Here is a 20958-nt window from a genome sequence, read left to right as displayed (position 1 = left end):
ATTATTTATTATTAGGCCTATTCGTAGTCCATAACAATGATTACCGAATAATAGTTTAGTATGGTTCTGTTGCTCAGGCTAGCTGTCAATTATAAAGTAGGCTAGTGAAATTATACTAAAGGTTGCTTTTATATAAGTTGTTGGGCAAAATGCCGTACCAAGTTTTGGTCTAGGGCTAGAAGCCTAGAAGTAAACTCAACGATTTTGGACGAGTAGTGAAAAACCGAGCGAAATTTTATCGGCAGCTGCTTGCAGAGGAACCGGAATTTTACCTAAGAAGATGATAATAATCACCTTATTGATGATAGAAAGTGCATAGGAACTGTTCATCAATTCTGACTGTATGTGTATGTGAATCTTAAAAACTGCTGAAATCCAAAGTTTACAATCATAAAAAACCCCCAGCAGGCTAAAATTGTTGTGTGTGCTTCTATCCTAAATGTAGAATGAAATAAAATAACTTATAAAGGAATAAAAATATAATTACACACAAATAATCCTGTGAAATACGGGAGCATAATACTGTATTACAGTGAATAATTTTTCATCAAAAATAAATACAGGTAGGCCTGATACTACAATTAATTTAAAAATAATTGACATAATTTAACACTTGATTCAATGAGCATAAGTTTGACAAAGTAAAAATAGATTAATTACCTACTGGTCTGGCCAGAGAATTCAAATTTTAGCGCCAGAATGCCAGACTATAGTTCTGCCAATAGCAGGCTTGTGTTTGCGCCGGCGCAGACCGTCCTGCCGCTTGGAATTGTGGATTTTTTTGAAAGGCTTCAGTCTTGTCTCGTCAGCCCGTTGTCTTGTTGCAAGATCAAAATTGTGTTTGTCATGTAATTTCGATCGGAAATTTCTTGTAAATAATTGTTTGAGTGTCGTGTGTGTGAATTATGAATATAACAGCGTAAATAGTATTGAATTGAATTAATTTGAATCGGATTTGAATTTATAAAGAATCCAGTTTGAGCTTTGTTCGAAACACAGTGTATGACCTGCAAGTTGAACACAGAATCGACGAGAAGGCTGCCCGTAAGCAAATAACCTGTCTATTCCCCGATTTCGTCCCACCCTGAACCTGACCAGAACACCTAATAAAGGCTTCGAAGGGCAAGTAGTCAAGATTGGAATAAATCTGGTGAGTTTTTGCTCTTTTTTATTGTTCATTAATGCAGAGTTTAACTGTACAAATAACCTGGCTCAAATTGAAGATTAAATTTTGCCCCTTGTTTGTATTTGATTATATGAATAGTAAATTACAGTCCTCTGGTAGCTCTAGCCTGAGCTTTGTTCAGAACACCTACTTACAATGTTATGTTGACTCATGATGAATTCTCAATCATTGACAATTCTTTCAAATAATGAGCATAATTTGTAAATATTAATAAATAGGTGGGTTACAAGTATGCTATGGTACAAGTATTGTAGTATTGTACAGTAGCTATGGCTACAAGTAGTAAAAAATAGTTCTAAAGATAGTTAGTTGCTACGAAAAGAAAATATTTTATAAAAAACGTAATCTAGTGTCTTCATAACCATTGTCGATCTTGCATCGTTATTACTCGCTTCTGGCCGACTGTGTTACGTGTTCAAAGCCGGTAGCGTCATAACGCAATTGGATGAAACAAGCAATCCTAAAAAAATGGAAATTTTTTCAATGAAATCACAAGTATTTTACGAAGTTTTTTTGATAAATACACTAAGGGGAATTTAATTCACAATTCTTGAAGAGACCTTATTGTGTGGCCTATCCACAATTATTAGTGAGGTTCTAATAGAGTGAAGTAAGGAAGTGAATTAGTGTTCGATATGATTAGTAGCTGATTCTAAAAACTATGAATTACCAGTATATGATCATTTTAAATACGGTATAACACATATAATAGATATTGCGAAACAAAGAGTACTTAGGATTTTTTCTATATACTTGGTTAGTTTTAATTTTTAATGTAAGCAGCTTTGAATCTCTTCAAAACGACTTTCAATATAGTTTTGTCATTTCAATTGGAGATGAATCTGGAATAAGAAAATATGGGCATTTAAAGGATCTTCAGATGATATGTAGAACAACTGTTCTTGTGGGACATTCTTTAAATAAGATATGGAATGAGAAAAAAGAGCTATACTATATTGAATGAGGAACTCACAAAAGCATGGTGAAGCTGAATGATGCAAGACCAAAGCTGACCAGGAAGATTGCGCTCGGCTGAGTGTGAATAACCGAGTTGTAGGCGAATGTGTAAATATTCGAACTAATCGATGGGGACGAGTGCTTCAGTGAACATTATAACAGCGAAAACTTTACCTGAAATAAAATAATCTGATGAATTTATTGTAATCAAAACATAGCTTATAAGATGAAACATCGGTTTTTTAAATAACTCATTAATTTGATAATGTTGTTATGAGAAATTAATAGAAATGATAGGCTTGAATGAAAAAGATGGGTTTTATCAAATGTATTTGTATGATACACAACATGATTTAATATGTTATTGTATCAATCAATCATGAATCATCAAATTTCATCACATGGGTATATTGAAAATCTAAAAGATATATCAACTATCTAATTTCTACTTTTTTGAGTTTTAGTGAATTTTAGTAGCTTCCAATGAAATATCTATGTTCCAGTCACTATATACATTGGTGCTTGCAATATATATAGTAGTTATGATTTTTTATATTATTTGGATACATGAGAGAAGTCTGGAACCAATTTATTTCTTCATGCAAAATTTCCTTGTGCTAATTTGTTCTCCATAAATCTGAGAAAAAGCAAAAAATGCTGATTTTGGGCGTATCTTCGACGTTATTGCAAATTCCTTCTAACACATCATTATTACATCCTAGCTAAGCTTCTGTACTAAATTTGAACATTTTCTGTTCATTTGTTCTCCATAAATCTGAGAAAAAGCAAAAAACGCTGATTTTGGGCGTATCTTCGACGTTATTGCAAATTCCTTCTAACACAACATTATTACACCCTAGCTGAGCTTCTGTACTAGATTTGAACATTTTCATTTGTTCTCGATAAAGCTGAGACAACGGTAAAAAACGCTGGAAAAACGCAGATTTTGGGCGTATCTTTAGAAATTTTTCCAAATCCGTTCTTAGTGCGTCTCTAAAGGGCCAACTGAACATACCTACCAAATTTGAACGTTTTTGGTCCGGTAGATTTTTAGTTCTGCGAGTGAGTGAGTGAGTCAGTCAGTCAGTGAGTGAGTGCCATTCCACTTTTATATATAATTATAGATACAATATAGTTTATTTATACACAATTGAGAAATACAACGTATCGAAGATAGAATCTTCTTTCTATTGGTTGAATGTAATGATTTCAGTATTAATAGACACATTACTTGGGTAATCAAGTCCCTAATGAGACTCAACGCCTCTTTTTAGTTCATCTACTATTGGAAAGTCACCTAATTCGTCAGACGGTATGATGTTGGAGACTGCGGTGCGGTAGAAAGGGGTGATGAGGGTGCTAATGCAGCCAAGAGCGGCAGCGGCGTACAGCCAACGATCGGTCGGAGCGTAGAAAATCATGAGTGAACTGAAGATACGAGGTGCAACCACAATGAGGGCTGCAGTCGCGTCCGTCAATCCGATGCATTTTAAGATCTGCGTACCAACAACCAGAACCGAACCTGAAAACAATCCAATTCTTATAAAAAATGTGTGGAGAATTATTTATTGCTTGAGCATTATAGATTGGAATTGAATGGAAGAAGCGATCAAAGAGTGTTCCTAATTTTGACTAGATACTTGAGACTCAAGTCGTTATCCGTTTTTGTAGGTTTGTTGATTTGTGTGTATGTTCAAAGATAACTTTCGAATGCTTTAATGAATCAACTTCAAATTGTCAACATACAGTATTTTCTTTGAGCATATTATTCTTAGAGATTAGACCCACAGATCAAGTTTGTTGGCCAACAATTGGAGTACTCCTTTCTCCTTTTTGAGGATGTAACAGGATAACATTTAAAGAGCACAAGTGAAAGATTGTAGAATTTTATAATTTATTATAAATCACAAATCAGCTGCATACAATTAATAACTCAATGCAACTTGAACTATTTATTTTCACTTTCCCCTGCTTCCAATAGAACACCCGGAAGAATATCAGTGGCATTTTGAGCGAGTCAACCGGGGGCTCACTAGTTTGTTAAGTTTTGAGTGGAATATACATTTTATAAATTTATTTTGTTACATAAAACTAAAATTGATACTATACCGTATGTAATTCATTATTGATTCAATTCTCACTATATTGATTAATTTAAGAAACATTAGTTGGAAAATTAAAGATATATTATGAAACACTCTCACAAAAACGTAGAAGCTTGAGATTATCCTCATTATTTCCTTTCTATAGAAGGAAGGTCAATATGATAATCACACCGAGACGAATCATTCCAACGTGAGTTTTATTGAAATTCAATGTTTTTTTGATATTTTATGTGTTTATCAATAAAATAAACAGCCTAGATACTGAGTTGAGTGTAAATGTACCTATCAAAGATATGAAAAATGACTGTTTGAGTTACAATGAAGGCAGTTCAGAATAAAATAGAGTTTATTGAACCCTATGTTGAGAAACAAAAGCTATCAGACCGAACAGGTTCAAATACAAAAAATAGTTCACCAAAATTTGTACTATTCAAGTACTATACCTACATAAAACTCAATTGCTTTATTGCAAAATTCAATATTCATCTGATAAAAGGAGTAAATACAGATTTATCCATTGTGTAATATTACATTTTTTCTCGATTAAAATCGAATCTTCAATTCGAGATCTATAAAACTTGATAGTAAATATCAGAGTAATCGATATGCGGACAACTTTTTAACTGAGAAGTTATCGTAAATAATTGTGTTGCATTCCATGGTATCACCGAAACAGAGAAACAGAATTAATAGATTATTTAAATATAGATGATATATAAATTTAAAATAACAGTTTCGAAATAAAGTTTTATTGAGAACAAAATATAAAATGTAAATTCTAAACTTGTAATTTATGATTTTTTGGAATTTAATATCAATGACGTGTCCATAACGTTGACACTGATTTTGAGGTGTGGTCTTTGCTCTGTACTTTGTGCTTGTTCTTCTCTAAAAATGATGGCTGGATATGTGTTCTAATTTTGTGCTCTCTGAATATTTTTCTGTTTAATTGAAATTTATAATGTTTTAAATTGAGTTTTGAACAGTTTTATGGTGTTCTAATTTTGTATAAAATTGTTTTGTGTGTCTACAAGCCTATAGCCATTGTTTTCAACTATATAAACTGGATAAGTATTTTAGCTTGTAATGATGCTAGGATGTTTAAGTGTGTAAGGTATTGTATTGTGGATTTGTGTGGTATATTGCCAAAATTCTTCTGAAGATTATAAGTTGGTTTGCTCTGAAAACTGGATTTCTCATTCATAGGCGATAGATCCATTCATAGTTCATCAAGAATCTACCACTTTGGAGCCGATAACTTCCTGTAGGTTAATAGGTGTGAAATGCTATCCAACCTATTTAGGAGAAATTGGTAGCACAGCAATTGATTCTTACAATATATGAAACAGTTGTATATAACTGATAAGAAACTCACCAGAGACTACTAATGAAACACTATTGAGATTAGAGAACTGTTGAAGACTCCACTGAAATCGTTTGATGGCTGATTGGTAAAATATGTCACTCTCACCTGAAAAAATTGAACAGGTGAATGAGAGATAATAGTGCATAGCCTACATGACATGGCTACTTCTATTTCACTAAAGCATACTCAACTGTTTACTCAATTGTTTTTATTATATGTAGATTCATTCAGAATGAACGATTGTAACTGTAATATGAAGGCTGAATTTCTATGTTCAAGTAGAACTAATAGGTATTTTTTGTTTATATTATTGAATCATTTATCATACTCACCAAAAACTATTATGATAAACGAAGTGTTGGCAAGTATCAACAAATAGAGAATTGCTCTTCGATGCATTGGCCTTTTCTTTGAAAACGCTTTGAACAAATCAAGCAAGTGAACTTGTTGTACTTCCTGGAACAAAAGAAAGAATAGTTCGACACATCAACAAAAGCACCAGTAAGATGTATTCTGAAACTGTAGTTAATGAGATGAGGGGAAAACTTATTATAGTTCCGTAGTGTTGATGCATTCAATAAAAATTCTCCAATTCATGAGAAGACTAATTTTAAGTTCTAAACGTTTATCACTGGATCAACCGAATTTACCTGATTATGAAGCATTCAACCAGTAATAGGATAGGTTACTAGTAATTTTATATATTCTAAATTTTTCTGAAAAAGTGTTTATTAAGTAATAAATGAAACTAATAATCTATCCTCTATTAAATTGTCATGGAAGATATGAAGGCCTGAGTTTGAAAACCAGATAAGCGCCATTTTTTGAGAATATAGGTTTTTGTCTGATTCTTAGGCGGGATGCACACCGGAGAAACGCGTTTCGTGAAAAAAGTATCAGGAAACGTGAAACGAAAGTTGCTCGCAATCGACTGATAAGATTAAGCAGGGAACGTTTCTTTTGTATGCATGCGCGAGAGAAACGGATTGCATGAAACAAGTTTCATGAAAGATAGTGCTTCACGAAATGCGTTTCTCCGGTGTGCATCCCGCCTTATACTACAGAAGCTGCCGAATCGATTAGTGTAAAAATCAGACATGTACAGTGCCTATTTTTGCCGCTAGATTGCATTTTACACTTGTCTAAATCAAATGCTAGCAAACCGATAATTTGAAAACCAGACATGTACTGGAGATGTCTTGTTTTCAAACTCATCAAGTTGATTTTCCGTCTTTTTCTAGGTTATGTCACAAACAAGTTGTTTTGATTGTTCATTAATTTAGATTATCTTTATTGATTAAGATAAGTCACTACTCAAGTCACCACATCTCAAGTCACTACAATTATCTTTATTGTCTTTATAATTATTTATTTTGAAATGGATTTGGATAATTATATCAGCATGGATGATAGTGACGGAGATCCAGATTTTATTCCTGAAACACCACCTCCAGTGAAGTGTTCAGCTAAATTTGTTTTAGAAAATACAAAAACAAATAAATAATAAGGATAGTAGATTCTTAGTTTTCAAATAATATAGGAGTTTAGTCTATGAAGGACATAGGCTACTGTAGAAGTCCACAACATAACTGACAAAAACATTACCCTTTTAGAAAAATGTACAATTTCTATGAATAAAATAATTTTAATACAGATAAAAGAAATTCAAATCCACTCTAAGATGAAGCAATCCTTTTAAAAATGCATAAATGCAATTACATGCAATATTTTAAAGCAGAGCTTGTGCCAGAAAACTACCATGGATTCTATGAAAATCCAACTAAAATGCATAAATGCAATTACATACAATATTTTAAAGCAAAGCTTGTGCCAGAAAACTACCATGGATTCTATGAAAATCTAACTAGAGTAGATGGGAGGCTTATGTCTAATAATGTAGACAACTCAGCATCAGAATATGGTGAATGATGGGTCTATCCTATGATTAATATGGTTAATGTCTATTTCTTTTGTACCGTATATAAAAGTTAAAAATGTTCAAATCATGTGTTAATCTTTCAAAATCCTGCCGAAAAATATGATGAGTTTGAAAACCAGACATCTCTAACAACTTTGAAGTCCCCCTGTTAATTAATTAAAAGTTCAAGAAAGGTTATAGTGATGGAAAATGTACTACAATATGGTAGATTTTGTAATACAAGAATGTAAAGTTACATTTTTTGGAATTTTTTGTGATAATCAGTTTTTTCATTTCCCAACAATCTAGTCTGTGACACTTGTCTGGTTTTCAAACTCAGCCCTTCATATATAGTTGAGAGTGAAAGCAAGCCCTCATAGTCTTCAGCAGGGAATTGAATTCTTCATTCTTTATAAATTCCTGATTAGAATATAAAATGAAGAATTAATTGTTTAAACAAATTTAATTAGAACAATAATTATTGAGGTCACAGTACTGGGAAAATTGACAGTGCAAAGATAAAACTATCTCTATATTTGGAAGTTTATAAAAGTATATTCGATGACGAAAAGGCAACTGCGAACCTTCTTGTGAGTATTGAATAATACAAGTACTTCTCATCATAGATATAGTAATAAAATTTAATCCAAACACAGAGATGTTGTGGAGTTTTTCCATATTAAGGTGAAGTGAGAAAGATGTCATAATTATGTGGAACTGACAAAATATTTTTCATTTCACCTCAAGATATAATATTGTTTGAAACATCATGAATTCCAAATGCTATTATGTTGCTCTTACTATGAGTTTTAATAGTATGGAAAATAGTATGCTATCTCATTTTATCTTTTCTCTATGGTATGATTCAATCCAAATGCTCTCGTAAGGAATAATGAGTAATGGAAATGTTGTATAATAATTGATAAATAGTACTCGTAGGGTTCCTCAATAATAACAGCTTGGTTATGCATCACGCTTCTATAAACTCTTCACTGGTGACATTCAAAGTATTTCGATTTGGTACAGTCAAGTTACAAAAATGGAACAATCTCTGAGGAAAACATTTTTTATTATTTTTACTTATTGAGATATGAGCGCCTGAAGTTGAAATCTTGGAGGTGATCCATTTACGGTTGGTAGCAAATAAATTATTGAAAATTTGAATCTTCATTCTCCAAGATATTGTTTATCGTATGACATATTTGATTCCTAAAAATATCAATTTTAGGGAAATCTATTCCAGTTCTATGAAATAATTCAAATTATTTACATATAATGGGTTATTTTTGAAATTGGAATAAGATTCCTCAGGATTGATTGTTTGATGCTCAAAGATGATAAATCAAATTTCCAATGAGATAAAGAATATTTCGAAGAGTGTATATCCTTAAATTTTCATGAATTTATCTGTCAGGAATTCGGAAATGGATCTCCCTTAAGATTTCAACTTATATCTCATAAAGTGAAAATGATAAAAACAAGTTTTTCCTCAGAGATTAATTCCACCTTAGTAACTTGAAAGTATCCAACTCGAAATACTCTTAAAAGTTTCACTATTGAAATGTTTCCAAGAGCGAGATGCATAACCGTTATCCACTGCTTGATAATGAAATAAAATTAGTACTTACTTGAGATAAATTAGCTGATTCAGGTATGAATATGATAGCGTAAAGCAAATTGATGAAGCAGACAAGAGAGCTGATCATGAATGTGATTTGAAAGCCATGAGGACCTCTTGATACTTTGGCTGTTAGAAGCTGAGCAATGAGAGAGCCCAGCATGCAGCCGGCTTCAAACGTTCCCATCCTAATGATCATTCAACAAAAATGAAAATACATATTGTTATTAGAGAGAGCAAAGAAATACAGAAAGATACTTTGTCACGGTTTTTTAGAGACCAGTAACACATTTTATATTGCAACTAGCAATTACAGGAGAGCATTGAAATATTAGAACTGTGGAATATGCTTTTACTAGCTGCTTATATTTAACATTTCCTCACAATAGAAATTTTGTTTTTTCTCGACAAACAAGTTATGTATGCGGAAAATGTTTGCTTTCTGGGAAGAATACATTTTTTGATAATCAGGTAGATAAACAATACTGTGCCGTAACTCTAGAATGAGGAATTAAATTTCACTTCAATTTGAATTGAAATGTTTTGAACAATTTATATGGAGAGTCACAAAGTTTTTATTCTGAAAATTTCTTAATTACCTATTATTAATGATTATTAAACGAAAATCCCAAATTAATGCTGTAAATTGGGATTCTTGTTCAATAATAATATATTATTGATTCATAAGTATTTGAATAAATGCAATTTCTCAGTAATTTCCAACTATTTTTAAAATCTCTTAGACTTTTCAAATGGGACATGAAAGATTGGAACAATAACATTATTTTAAAATCTTATTTTAGACTTGTTACAATGATTTTTCTATTTTAATATCCGTATCAAAAAGAGTAAAGATTTGTCAGAATACTAACTTGAATGCTCGATTCTTATCAGTGGTACAGTCAGTGATGAAACAGACAACCGAGAGAAAGAAGACAGAGAACCCTCCGGATATACCCACGGGAACTGCTGCTAGCAGATAATATTCAGCCGGCAATGAATCTTTGAAAAATACTAACACTGTCAAAATCGTGAAATAGAGGGATTGACCTGCAAAATTACAATGTTATCAGACAAAATTGTATATAGCCTATATGTAGAAAATAAGCATACGTCTTACAAGAATTTTTCAAATATGAAATTCATTCTTCCAGAATGTAAACAATTAAAATTAAAGAAAAAAACATAGGATAACTTGATCATTGTTTATTGGAATATTTTGGCTCACGGTCTCACAAAAACAAGCAACAATAAATGGAATTTATAGTACAAAACAACACACATACGGTAGGCCTATCGAGATATCTCAGAAATCATTTTTCTTTAAATATTCTGATGCTTGATCGATTACTTACAATCATTTTGAAAGTTCAAATGTTGATAACTGTTTATCAAGTTTTTTGAATTTCAATGCACAAGTTGAAGGATAAAAAAATAAATAAAGCTTGCTGTTTTGGAGAAGTAATAGATTATTTTGTTCTATTCTGTGTCATTATAATCTATTGATTTTCACCGTGCATATTTTTTGAAATTTATTAAGTAGGTATTTCTATTGTAAAAACCTATCATGTAATATTTACTACTTTCATGATGCATGATGTATGTGGTGTATGTCATATTATGTGATAATAGGAATAGATGGAAATACATCAATGCAAGAGTTCGATTTAACATCAAAAACTCCAAAAAGTATTCAGCTACAACGGGCTTTCATCTCTATCTACTGTCTCATCACCCACGCACAAGCCTAAAGCTCATGTGGGCATCACACTCAGAAAAAAAACTTCAAATCAAGTTTTTTCAAGTAAGAGACGCTATATGTATACATTATCTAACATTAGATACGATGTCATATAATATAAGAATGAATTCGGGTTTATTATTATGAATTACGGTTTCAAATACTTATTCAAATTATTTCAGTGTTTTCTGTAATTTAGAAGACTTCCACAACGAATTGATACATGATGCTATATTGTACAGTATTTTGGAACAATGTTGTCACTAGAAAACTCTGAATAATGATAATGTTGTGACATACTCAAAAATTAGAGAAGGCAAAGCTCACCGAGCAAAGAAATGAGAATGAGCGGCCGCCTGCCGTGAGCGTCACTCCAGGGTCCAAGAAAAACGACACAGAGCGCGGGAAGAAATGTCTCAATCAGCACTTTCCAGTTGAGCAGCCTGTTGACCTGCGGCTGGATGATGCTCTGCACGTCAGATGGAATCAGCTCAACATGCGAGCACACGTCATGCGTCATGTTGGCAACTCTCATACAAAGAGATTCCATTAACAAATTCGTGAACACTCCACCTGAGAAACATTACACAAACTATGAATGAAAGAAGATCTTTACAACAGAGAATGGCATAGTTTCAGGCCTATAGGATGACATTGAACTCCGCCTGAGAAACATGACACAACCCTAAGAGAACATTTTCATGTAAATAATAAATTATAGGATATAATTTATAGACTTACTTCCCATGCGGATTATTTTGAAAAATGGAGATTTATTTAATCTTAAGAATAATAATGGTATAAATAATGTATACCAATCTCAAAGATGGCAACAGAACAATTTTTTTGTGATGACGTGATAAATAAGCCTACTACAAGCTTACTTGTTTGAGGATATGAGAGCTCGTTCAGAGCTAACATCTTTATTTTTGAAGATATTTTGCCTGCTCCGCTTGTATAAGTAGTATCCTAGTTTACGGTATACTCGCACGTTCCTATGCATAGGACATAGATCATTTTTTAAACTGATTAATAATAAAATAAATCTATAAAGTGTGCTTTCATCAATGAGAAACCGAACATATACGGTATATTTGTGTTCAGAACTTTCACGCATAAATTGATAAACTACCAATTTACTCACTTTCCTATGCATAGGCCATAAATAATTCCTTAAACTGATTAATAATATGATAAATCTAGTAAGTGTGCTTTTATTAATGAGAAACCGAACATATATATTTGTGTTCAGAACTTTCATACATGAATTGATAAACTATACACAGATAATTAATTTTATTTAGGAGGTGTGTATTCAACAGTACCGTAGGCTACTATTATTTATTTATTTGAGAAGTTCCACTGAGTCTAATTGGAATTAAATAGTAATTTACAATATTGATTTTTCCTACTCACTTGATAAACCTTGTGGGAAGAGCAGGAGCGTAGCCAAGATCTCTGGGTAAGCGAATTTCATTTTGAAAGTGAATTTTTGTTTATTTTGTGCGCAATCCTCAGTTTCATCTCCATTCACACTGCTCTCATCTTCTCCCTCATTATTTGACTCAGCATTCTAGGAAAGAAAAAATGAATAATCACTCTTGTTAATATTTTTTACCTTATCATTGTTTGTGATATAAGGTACCCTTACCCTTGCTTGTTGAGTTTAGTGAATTTGTAACACTTATGCAACTCGAATAATTAAATTGTTTATTTTCTGCATGAGATGTAGACAGGTGCAGCATACAAGCTTCAAATGCGACAAAAAGTGAATAGCCTATATAGTATTGGAACCAAATAATACTGTTTTTTTATTAATTGTAAATAAAACTATATTATTCATATGCATTACGATTCTGAACTAGTAATAAAATATTGAATTCTCTATTAATTGGACAACTTCAATAGATATTATGCTGAATAAAAATACTAGATAGGCTATCGAGTACATTTTTATTCAGTTCTCAGTTGAAGAATACCTTCTTATTCGGTATGGATAAATATTACAATATCACCTTCACAACTACTCAGAGAGATATGCTTGTAATATTAATATTATATAAATAGCTGGATAGCTAATTATATAGTTGAAAAATAATACCATAGTACCCTTTTAAAAACTTTTTAATATAAAAGAGGGTACTATGGTATTATTTTTCAACTAACAAATCAAGTAGAAAGAAGAAATACGTTTTTAGAAAATGATGAAATAATTTGTAGATATGGTAATTTGGAATCTACAATAATTTTATGTTGAAAGTTCCAAAAATATCAGGATGCAATTAACTTACCATATTAGCCAATGAATAAGACATGATGTAACTGAAGGAATATTATGCTGTGAACCTGAGTAAATTAGAATCAAGTCTGTTAAGATTACTTTCATAAAAATATGTTCAATGTTGAGCGTTATTTAATGATTATTATCAGGAGATATGGTTGTAATCAAGTCAAAGCCCAATTGATAGTGTAACTTGATTATAAACAATGTTTTGATGAAGATAAGCGTGATTCAATTCGTAAAATGAAAGTTGAAAGGTAGCGTGGCTATCGTATTCAATATTGATTCAATTTCTTATATAATCTAACGTAGATAATCTACATGGATATTAGAGTAACCTACATTTCTATAGTAAGATTAAAGTTTTAATAGCTATTGCACCAGTGAATATAAATGGAACGTTACAGCTCATACATTATAAACCGAGTACGTAAGTTAGTTGTTATAGAAAAAAAAACACCTACTATAGTTTTCAATTATGATATTCAACTTCAACTCACCTGTCATCATAATTATTATTGTAGCATATTGTGAAAGAGTCAAATCTCTTATTCAATATTTCGAAATCCTCCAAGAGTAATCACAAAGAAATGCTCACATACTGATCAATTCGGATATCTCACTTCCATTGAACAATGATTCATTTATTAATGAAATGCATTAATAATATAAGAATTCGATAAGTTGGCAAATAAGAATTAAAATTTATCTGACATATTTTGACATAACATGAAACTTTCTCTGAGAGCTGGGCACTCGACTATACTGTATTCGTTCAGAATTAAAACTTGTTAAAAACCTGTTCTCAGCTTCTTAATACTGCAACTTCTGTAACAAAAATTATATTCGGAGTAACCTACCGGCTTAGTCATCTTTATTGTTTTGGCTACATTGTAGCCTTAGCTAACAAGTCAATGGATAAATATAATAATCATTGTTATCACACAAACTGAGTTCCCCCATCCCCACCAAGCGAAACAATTCAAGGCCAATACTCTTGACTTCAACGATTTAAGTGAGCATCTGAAATCATGACTGATACGAACTCAATCAACCGAACTATTTTTACTTTTAGAATGTTACAGCGCTAGTCGGAAATAAGTTTTTTCTACAGTAATACCAGTAATGGGATTCCAAACAAAGGAGTTTTTTGAACGATTTGATATTTTACTCAGTTTTACGTGCGACAAATGCAAATAGTATATTGTTATATTATTATGTCATGAGAATAGTTACTATATTGTTATTATAATAGACTTATCATTACGGTAGTACCTGCTTGTGTTTGTTAAGATATTTTCATTTGAAAGGCTACTTGAATTTCCAAGATTAGAAGGTTTGATAAGATAGTCGAGAATTGAAAACAGTTATAATTTATGTGAAAAATCAATTTATTGTACATATTGACAAAAGTGAAAAATTCATTACAGTATCAAACTCTTGAAGTTAAAATTCCAAACCTAAAGAACAGCTTATATTATAGGTAAAATGGGAGTTATAACAAAGATACAAAATATTGTAATAAATAACCCTATTCTAGTCTTGATTATTGATAATAAACCTAGAGACTGATCAAAATATAGCTCACCTACAATGATGAAATGATTTGTTCAATTTTAAAAACGATTATAATATACAGTATAGCAATAGATTAGTAACTTTTTGAATATAAGATCAGGTCACTTTAAAATCACAACTTGATACAGACAATATGGAACATTCAATGTTCACAAGACGACTGGGTGAATGAACCACAATAACGTATTTTTATCACAGAGCCTGTAATGGAAAGACATTAACAGAATAGTCTAATACATCAACTCACTAATTATCTTCCTTATGAAAGGAGCCTTAAATAATTGAACAGAGGAAATTTCTTCAAAAATCGATTTTAAAATTTATCACGCTAGCTTGCTCCAATTTTGTTATGCACAGGAAATCGGAATCTTAATATGAAATTTATAAAGGAAAACATTTGAATAAACATTTGGTTGAACATTTGAATAACAATGAAGCTTTAAACTGAAAAACAAGAATATTTGAACGACTTGCTATTTTATTGAGCTGTCAAGTGTATGATAAATGAATATTGCTATTTGAGTCATACAAATCTGACTCGTTTATTGTCTAGCTAACTGAAGGAAATTGTGGAATGGACAGTAAGAATACTAAGCTTAGGTAAAAATGATAAAAGCAAGCAGTTTTTACAAACTACAAGTGGGATCTTCTATTCTAGTAATTTGAATTCTGATACATTATAGAAAGAGATAAAAAATAATTTGTTCAATTGTGAGAAATAGTTATTTGTGGATTCAATACAAACACTTGTATCAAAATAATCCTATACCTAAGGTAATATAACACAATCATGATACTACTGATATAAGAGAATATATTGATTTATACATGTAATTATTGTGACTTCTAAGTCTGAAAGACATGAGATTTTATCTTTGTATTGAATTTGTACTTCAGGAGTTCATGTCACAACAGTATTCAATCAATGTCAATATTAACTATTTTCACAATGAAAAAACTCTACAATCATTTAATTAATCTAAATTCTATATAAATCCACTTTCTTGGTAGTGGCACCCAATCTCACTTTTAAAAGGCTTAATTTATTTCCTCCATAATGCAAATTACTGTTGATCGTTAGATTTAAACTATGCTTTATCATTTTAAACATATTCTACATTCGTATTTATTACATTGTCACAAGTTAACCAACCTACATTATCTTAATTACAAATTACATTTGTTATAACCTACTTGAAACAAAATGATCATATAAAAATGTATCCTAATACTGACTGTGTTTTACAGAGTATTGAGCAACAATTTGAACACAGTTTATAGTTAAACAAGTTCAAACACAACTAACTTGAAATTTTGAACTTCAGCTGGCATGTGAATAAAGTGTCACAATTCATGAAATATCAAGAAGCATAAAAAAAATTATAATTTAAATAGGTAATGAGAGTGATATTCATAGGAGAAAAGTAAATTTATTGAAAAGTTATAGAACTAAAAATATGTCAAACTTATAACTTATAAACTTATGGGTACGATATATAATATTATAATATTGAAGTCATACGGTTTAATTATCATGTCATACATAGATAAAATATTATTATGATTGTTGTATATTATACAAATTTTGTCATAAATATATAATGATATAAAAATAAATACGTCCAAGTAATTACGTACTAATCATATCTATGATATTTTATTCATCTATTGGTTGACTAGAAATGACGACTGATTGATCCTCAGGTACTTGCACATATTCTATTGAAGGATACCGCTGTTGGATAAAATATGCTCCCCTAGGAAGAAAAAAGATCGATTTATTGGAAAAAGTAAAAAATAATTCTTTAAAAAATACCTTGATTGAAAACATTTTTCTTTCAAGAACATCAAAGCATTGTCAAGGTTTCAATTATTTTATTCTAGATAGAAAACGTCTATTCCTGAAACAATTATGAGACAAGTTTATTCACTATTTAACTTTCTGGATATGAGCAGATAGAAAAGATATACGTTTAGGAAATTGATTACATATTTCTAAATAATTATTTTCTGATTCAAAGGAATCCAATGATCTCAAGTGAATGATAAGTTATATTTGAATACATCACATTTTGAAAAGGACGTTAAAATACAGAGTGATCATAAAACGACTTTACAAAATTGAAAGCACATGAATATTTATTGAAATTACTTATAGAATTGAGAAAGGTGTCATTTTGTTACAAAACACTTCAAGTTTAAAGTGTGGGTGTTATTTTTGTTTGATGTGACAGCCGTTGGTACTGCGACATACATCCCACTGATAATCGATTTCTTGCCACACTCGTACCAGCATATCAGGCGTAACTTGTGCAACCGCAGTGATCCGAATGTGATCCGATTTCATGCTGAACAAGATGAACAAGTGCCCTTTTACGATGCACCAGCTCATTTCCACGGAGAAGTTCGGGATTTTCTAGAAAATTTCTTTCAACTTCACTGGATTTAACATGCAGGACAGCAATTACATGGCCACCTCGCTCACCGGATTTAACACCGATGGACTATTCCTGTGGAGTTTCATCGAGAATAAGGTTTATGTTCCGCCTCTACCAGACAATCTTAATGACCTCCGAATACGGATCACATTCGGATCGCTGTGGTTGCACAAGTTACGCCTGATATGCTGGTACGAGTGTGGCAAGAAATCGATTACCGGTGAGATGTATGTCGTATTACCAATGGCTGCCACATCGGACCAAAATAACACCCACACCTTGAACTTGAAGTGTTTTTTAACAAAATGACACCTTTCTCAATTCTGTAAGTAATTTCAAAAAATATTTATGTGCTTTCAAAGTTGTAAAGTTCTCTTATTATCACTCTGTATATTATATATGGTTAGAGTACCAATACATCCAGATAGACATACATTTTTCTGTGTTTCATCATTATTTCAGAAATTTATTGAGCGTTTTCTGGAAGTGAGTTATCTTTATGTTTTCTGAAAAAAGTCAATCTTCAATTAACAACGATATAGAGCTCAATGGCATTATTTTTCCATAACTAGACTTAATAAACCTTGCTTTATTGAGATGTTTTGTGAATTAGTAGAGACTGGAAGTATGATTTGGAAATGAAACCAAAATCAGAGTTGTATTTTATAAATAATTGATAAATTCAAAGACTGAACGATTTTATAAGACAAACAAAGCTTGAACAAACGAGAATATATAAAAATGCTAAGGAAAACAAGAGCTGCATTAAATATACCATCCAGAGAAATGTATGGACAGTAATGACTTCTGTTTAAAGAATAAATATCAGTGTCATAATGAAAAGTATTACTTACAACAGCATGATGAATGCGAATAAGGCTAGTCCAAAGCTGACAAGGAAAACAGCATTCGGGTGTGTATAGATTAGAGAGTTGTAGGCGAATGTGTAGATGTTTGAACTCACTGACGGCACAAGTGCCTCGGTGAAAATTATCACAGCAAATATTTTACCTGGAGATAAAGAATAGTACAGCATGACTTACATGGGTTATAAGAATTGAGCACCTGAAATCATTGAATAGGAACAAATTGAGAACATTAAGACAATCTGATTAGAATATTGAGCAAATTTCAGCAAACATCGGCTGAATATGAAATATACATACAATATTAATTGAATTTCTTAATCTAATAAATCTTCTTCATCCAATAATTGTTGATGCTGAGCCTAAAAATAATTCAGAAAACTATTCAATAATAACATAGATGAGCAGAAAACTATAATTCAACCATGATTATCAACTAGTATTCAATTTTTAATGATTCAATTGATGAACGAAATTGGTAAGTTCAACGTTTCTCCAATTATTGTTGAACCTTTTTGGTTACATTGCTATTTGGTCGATATTGATCAAAATAATACATAAGTAGTGAATTTCATAAATTTTGAATGGCTAGAATTTCGGCTCGTTGGAGTAAGTGATAACGCGCCGGTCTAATAATAAAGAGAACCCGAGTTCGAATCTCGAATGGGGAAAAAAGTTTTTTGCCACAGCACAATCACATAGATACGCCCACCCCGTCTTTCGGAGGAGACGATAAGCCGTCGGTCCCGATTACCTAAAAAGTAGTCGTCATCTCTCATCATCATCCCTCTCACTCATTACCCACGCAAAAGCCTAAGAGCTTATGTGGGCATCACCCTCAGTATTATTATTATTATCTATTCCAACTAACAATTTTCATTCTACTTCCCTTTTAAAACCCCAGCACATAAATAAGCTAAAATTGAATTTCCTGTTCCTTCAACAATAACAAACAACATTAGTTCAGCTGAAGATGTGGTAGGTGTTACCATGAAACCTGGTTCTGTAATGTAAATTAATTTTGAACAAATATAGTGGTATTGATAACATCATCGTCTTTTTCTTTCAATTTCATAAATTTGTTGAGAATTGTGGAGGACACTCACGTGAGCATCATTCTCAGAAGAGAGAGAAGGATTATGAGTTTATTTTATTTATTCATATTGTTTTTATCGGCAGAGAGCCTTTGGATGTTCTTTCTTGCTTTATTATCCAGTCATTTCCTATTTACAGGTTTATAGGTTATATATTGGGTTCATCAAGTTTTATGACTAAGAATTTACACTTTCACTTCCTGAGATTTTATTTTATATTGTTTAAACTTGAGAAAACTTTCTAGGTGTCAAGATTATACATCCCAATACATTTGAGATGTGACTTTTCAATTTACCTAATTCATCAGAAGGCACAATCTTGGTGACAGCAGACCGGTAGAAAGGCGTGACTAGGGTGCATACACAGCCCATCACTGCTGCCACATACAGCCAATGGTCCGTCGGAGCAACGAATACCACAATTGAACTGATGATACGAGGAACTACCACCACTAGAGCTGCAGCTATATCAGAAATTCTGAAGAATTTGACTATGTAAGAGCCAAACATCAATACCAGACCTGAAAATCAATTGGAAGAGGATTAATAAATTATCATGCCAATAAGAGTGATGATGATGATGATGATGATGATGATGATAATGAAGACTAATATGACAAGAAGAATTCATTGTAATTATCAGGATAACTTATCAAAATGAGATTTCATTTTGAATTCTTAACTGCAGAGACATTCTCCATAAGATTAACTCTCTGGAGATGTGTAAACACCAAGGCTAAACTATCATTAAGTATAGTACGCGTCCCGTAGCTTTGCCACCGTGACTTTGAAACGGCATATAGCCAAGGTATGGTTCGCGGGGTGATATTCCTTATTTAAAAAATACATACGCTCCAGAGTACCTAGATGGAGGAAGCTCCCTACAGATGTTTGATGTTTTTAAATGGGTAGTATTATAGTCTAGTGACCCTCCTCCGATAGGAAAAGCTATAGGACCCGGACTGTACCAGTAGGGTAAATATTCTATTACTTATAAGTTAGAAAAGTGTGTTACATCAGAGACAAATAATGATACAAGTAACGGTATCTTTAACTCTATTTAATATCTTCAACTCTATGAAATATCTCCAAGGGTATCTCCACTTTATGGTTACATTCAACAGAAGAATGGTTCTCCAAAAAATGAAAAATCAACTAAATTATAAAATAAAGTGTACTGTATTGACCTTGAATATGGCATGAATTGATAAAGAAAAACAGCAACTGTATTTTTCCAAATGAGAGATTTTTTCAATTTGACATGCTATTATTATGGATGATTAGTGCATTTGAGAAATATTGGACTTAACCGATCTTGGAAACCGATTATGAGTGATTTGTATACTTTTTACTGTGAATTAACAGTACGGTAAAGTAATTTTTCTTCATTCTGTAATAAGCAGGTTGCATATTTTACACTATAATTTTCAATGATAGATCAACTTACCAGCAACTGCTAATGAAGCAGAATTGAGAAGTGAATATTTCTCAAGATTCCAATGGAACCGCTTTATTGCTGATTGATAAAATATGTCACCTTCGCCTGGAAAGGTGTAAGATAAAATATAGTGAAAACAGATATAGACTCAATGAAAGTTCTAGTGGTACTTGGCATCTTTTCCACAGCCCATTATTATGTTCACGAAAGACAATTTCAAAGATATTACAAGGTTTAATGCAGTTGTCTCGTCCCTACTTGAATATAATATAGATTGATTGAGTCTTCTTGGGGGAATACTCGCCATCTCTATTACTAACATCAATCTAATATTATTATTATTATTATTATTATTATTATTATTGTCATTTG

The 20958-nt window shown here is 31.7% G+C and overlaps 1 protein-coding gene across 3 annotated transcripts; it reads right to left on the bottom strand.

The window, feature by feature from the left end:
* Window positions 1-468: 468 nt before the first annotated feature.
* LOC111046653 (proton-coupled folate transporter) lies at window positions 469-20730 on the bottom strand. 3 transcript variants are annotated; one of them, XM_039421144.1, is made up of 14 exons: window positions 20596-20730; window positions 19445-19669; window positions 18043-18199; window positions 14761-16507; window positions 12308-12464; window positions 11219-11464; window positions 10023-10200; window positions 9161-9338; window positions 5947-6070; window positions 5624-5719; window positions 3441-3665; window positions 2160-2317; window positions 1313-1646; window positions 469-660 (listed from the first exon to the last, which is right to left on the bottom strand). In XM_039421144.1, exons 5-12 carry the CDS (start codon window positions 12366-12368, stop codon window positions 2265-2267), a joined length of 1161 nt encoding a protein of 386 aa, XP_039277078.1. In that variant the 5' UTR covers window positions 12369-12464; window positions 14761-16507; window positions 18043-18199; window positions 19445-19669; window positions 20596-20730; the 3' UTR covers window positions 469-660; window positions 1313-1646; window positions 2160-2264. The 3 variants fall into 3 exon arrangements, with proteins under 3 accessions (XP_039277078.1, XP_039277077.1, XP_039277076.1); XM_039421143.1 differs by lacking the exons at window positions 14761-16507; window positions 18043-18199; window positions 19445-19669; window positions 20596-20730 and adding an exon at window positions 13673-14197; XM_039421142.1 differs by lacking the exons at window positions 14761-16507; window positions 18043-18199; window positions 19445-19669; window positions 20596-20730 and adding an exon at window positions 13183-13633.
* Between the last annotated feature and the right edge of the window lie 228 nt (window positions 20731-20958).

This window comes from Nilaparvata lugens, chromosome 2, assembly GCF_014356525.2.
Source record: "Nilaparvata lugens isolate BPH chromosome 2, ASM1435652v1, whole genome shotgun sequence".
Classification (NCBI taxonomy): domain Eukaryota; kingdom Metazoa; phylum Arthropoda; class Insecta; order Hemiptera; family Delphacidae; genus Nilaparvata; species Nilaparvata lugens.
Note: the sequence above shows the minus strand (reverse complement) of the source record. Positions and strands in the feature narration are given on the sequence as shown.

Coding starts and splice junctions, on each gene's coding strand:
- LOC111046653 (XM_039421142.1), bottom strand. CDS start 13,206: ATGTCTTATTCATTGGCTAATATG. Junction 10,201..11,218: donor CATTCTCATTTCTTTGCTCG/GTGAGCTTTGCC, acceptor GTAATTTTGCAG/GTCAATCCCTCTATTTCACG. Junction 3,666..5,623: donor TGTTTCATTAGTAGTCTCTG/GTGAGTTTCTTA, acceptor GATTGTTTTCAG/GTTCGGTTCTGGTTGTTGGT.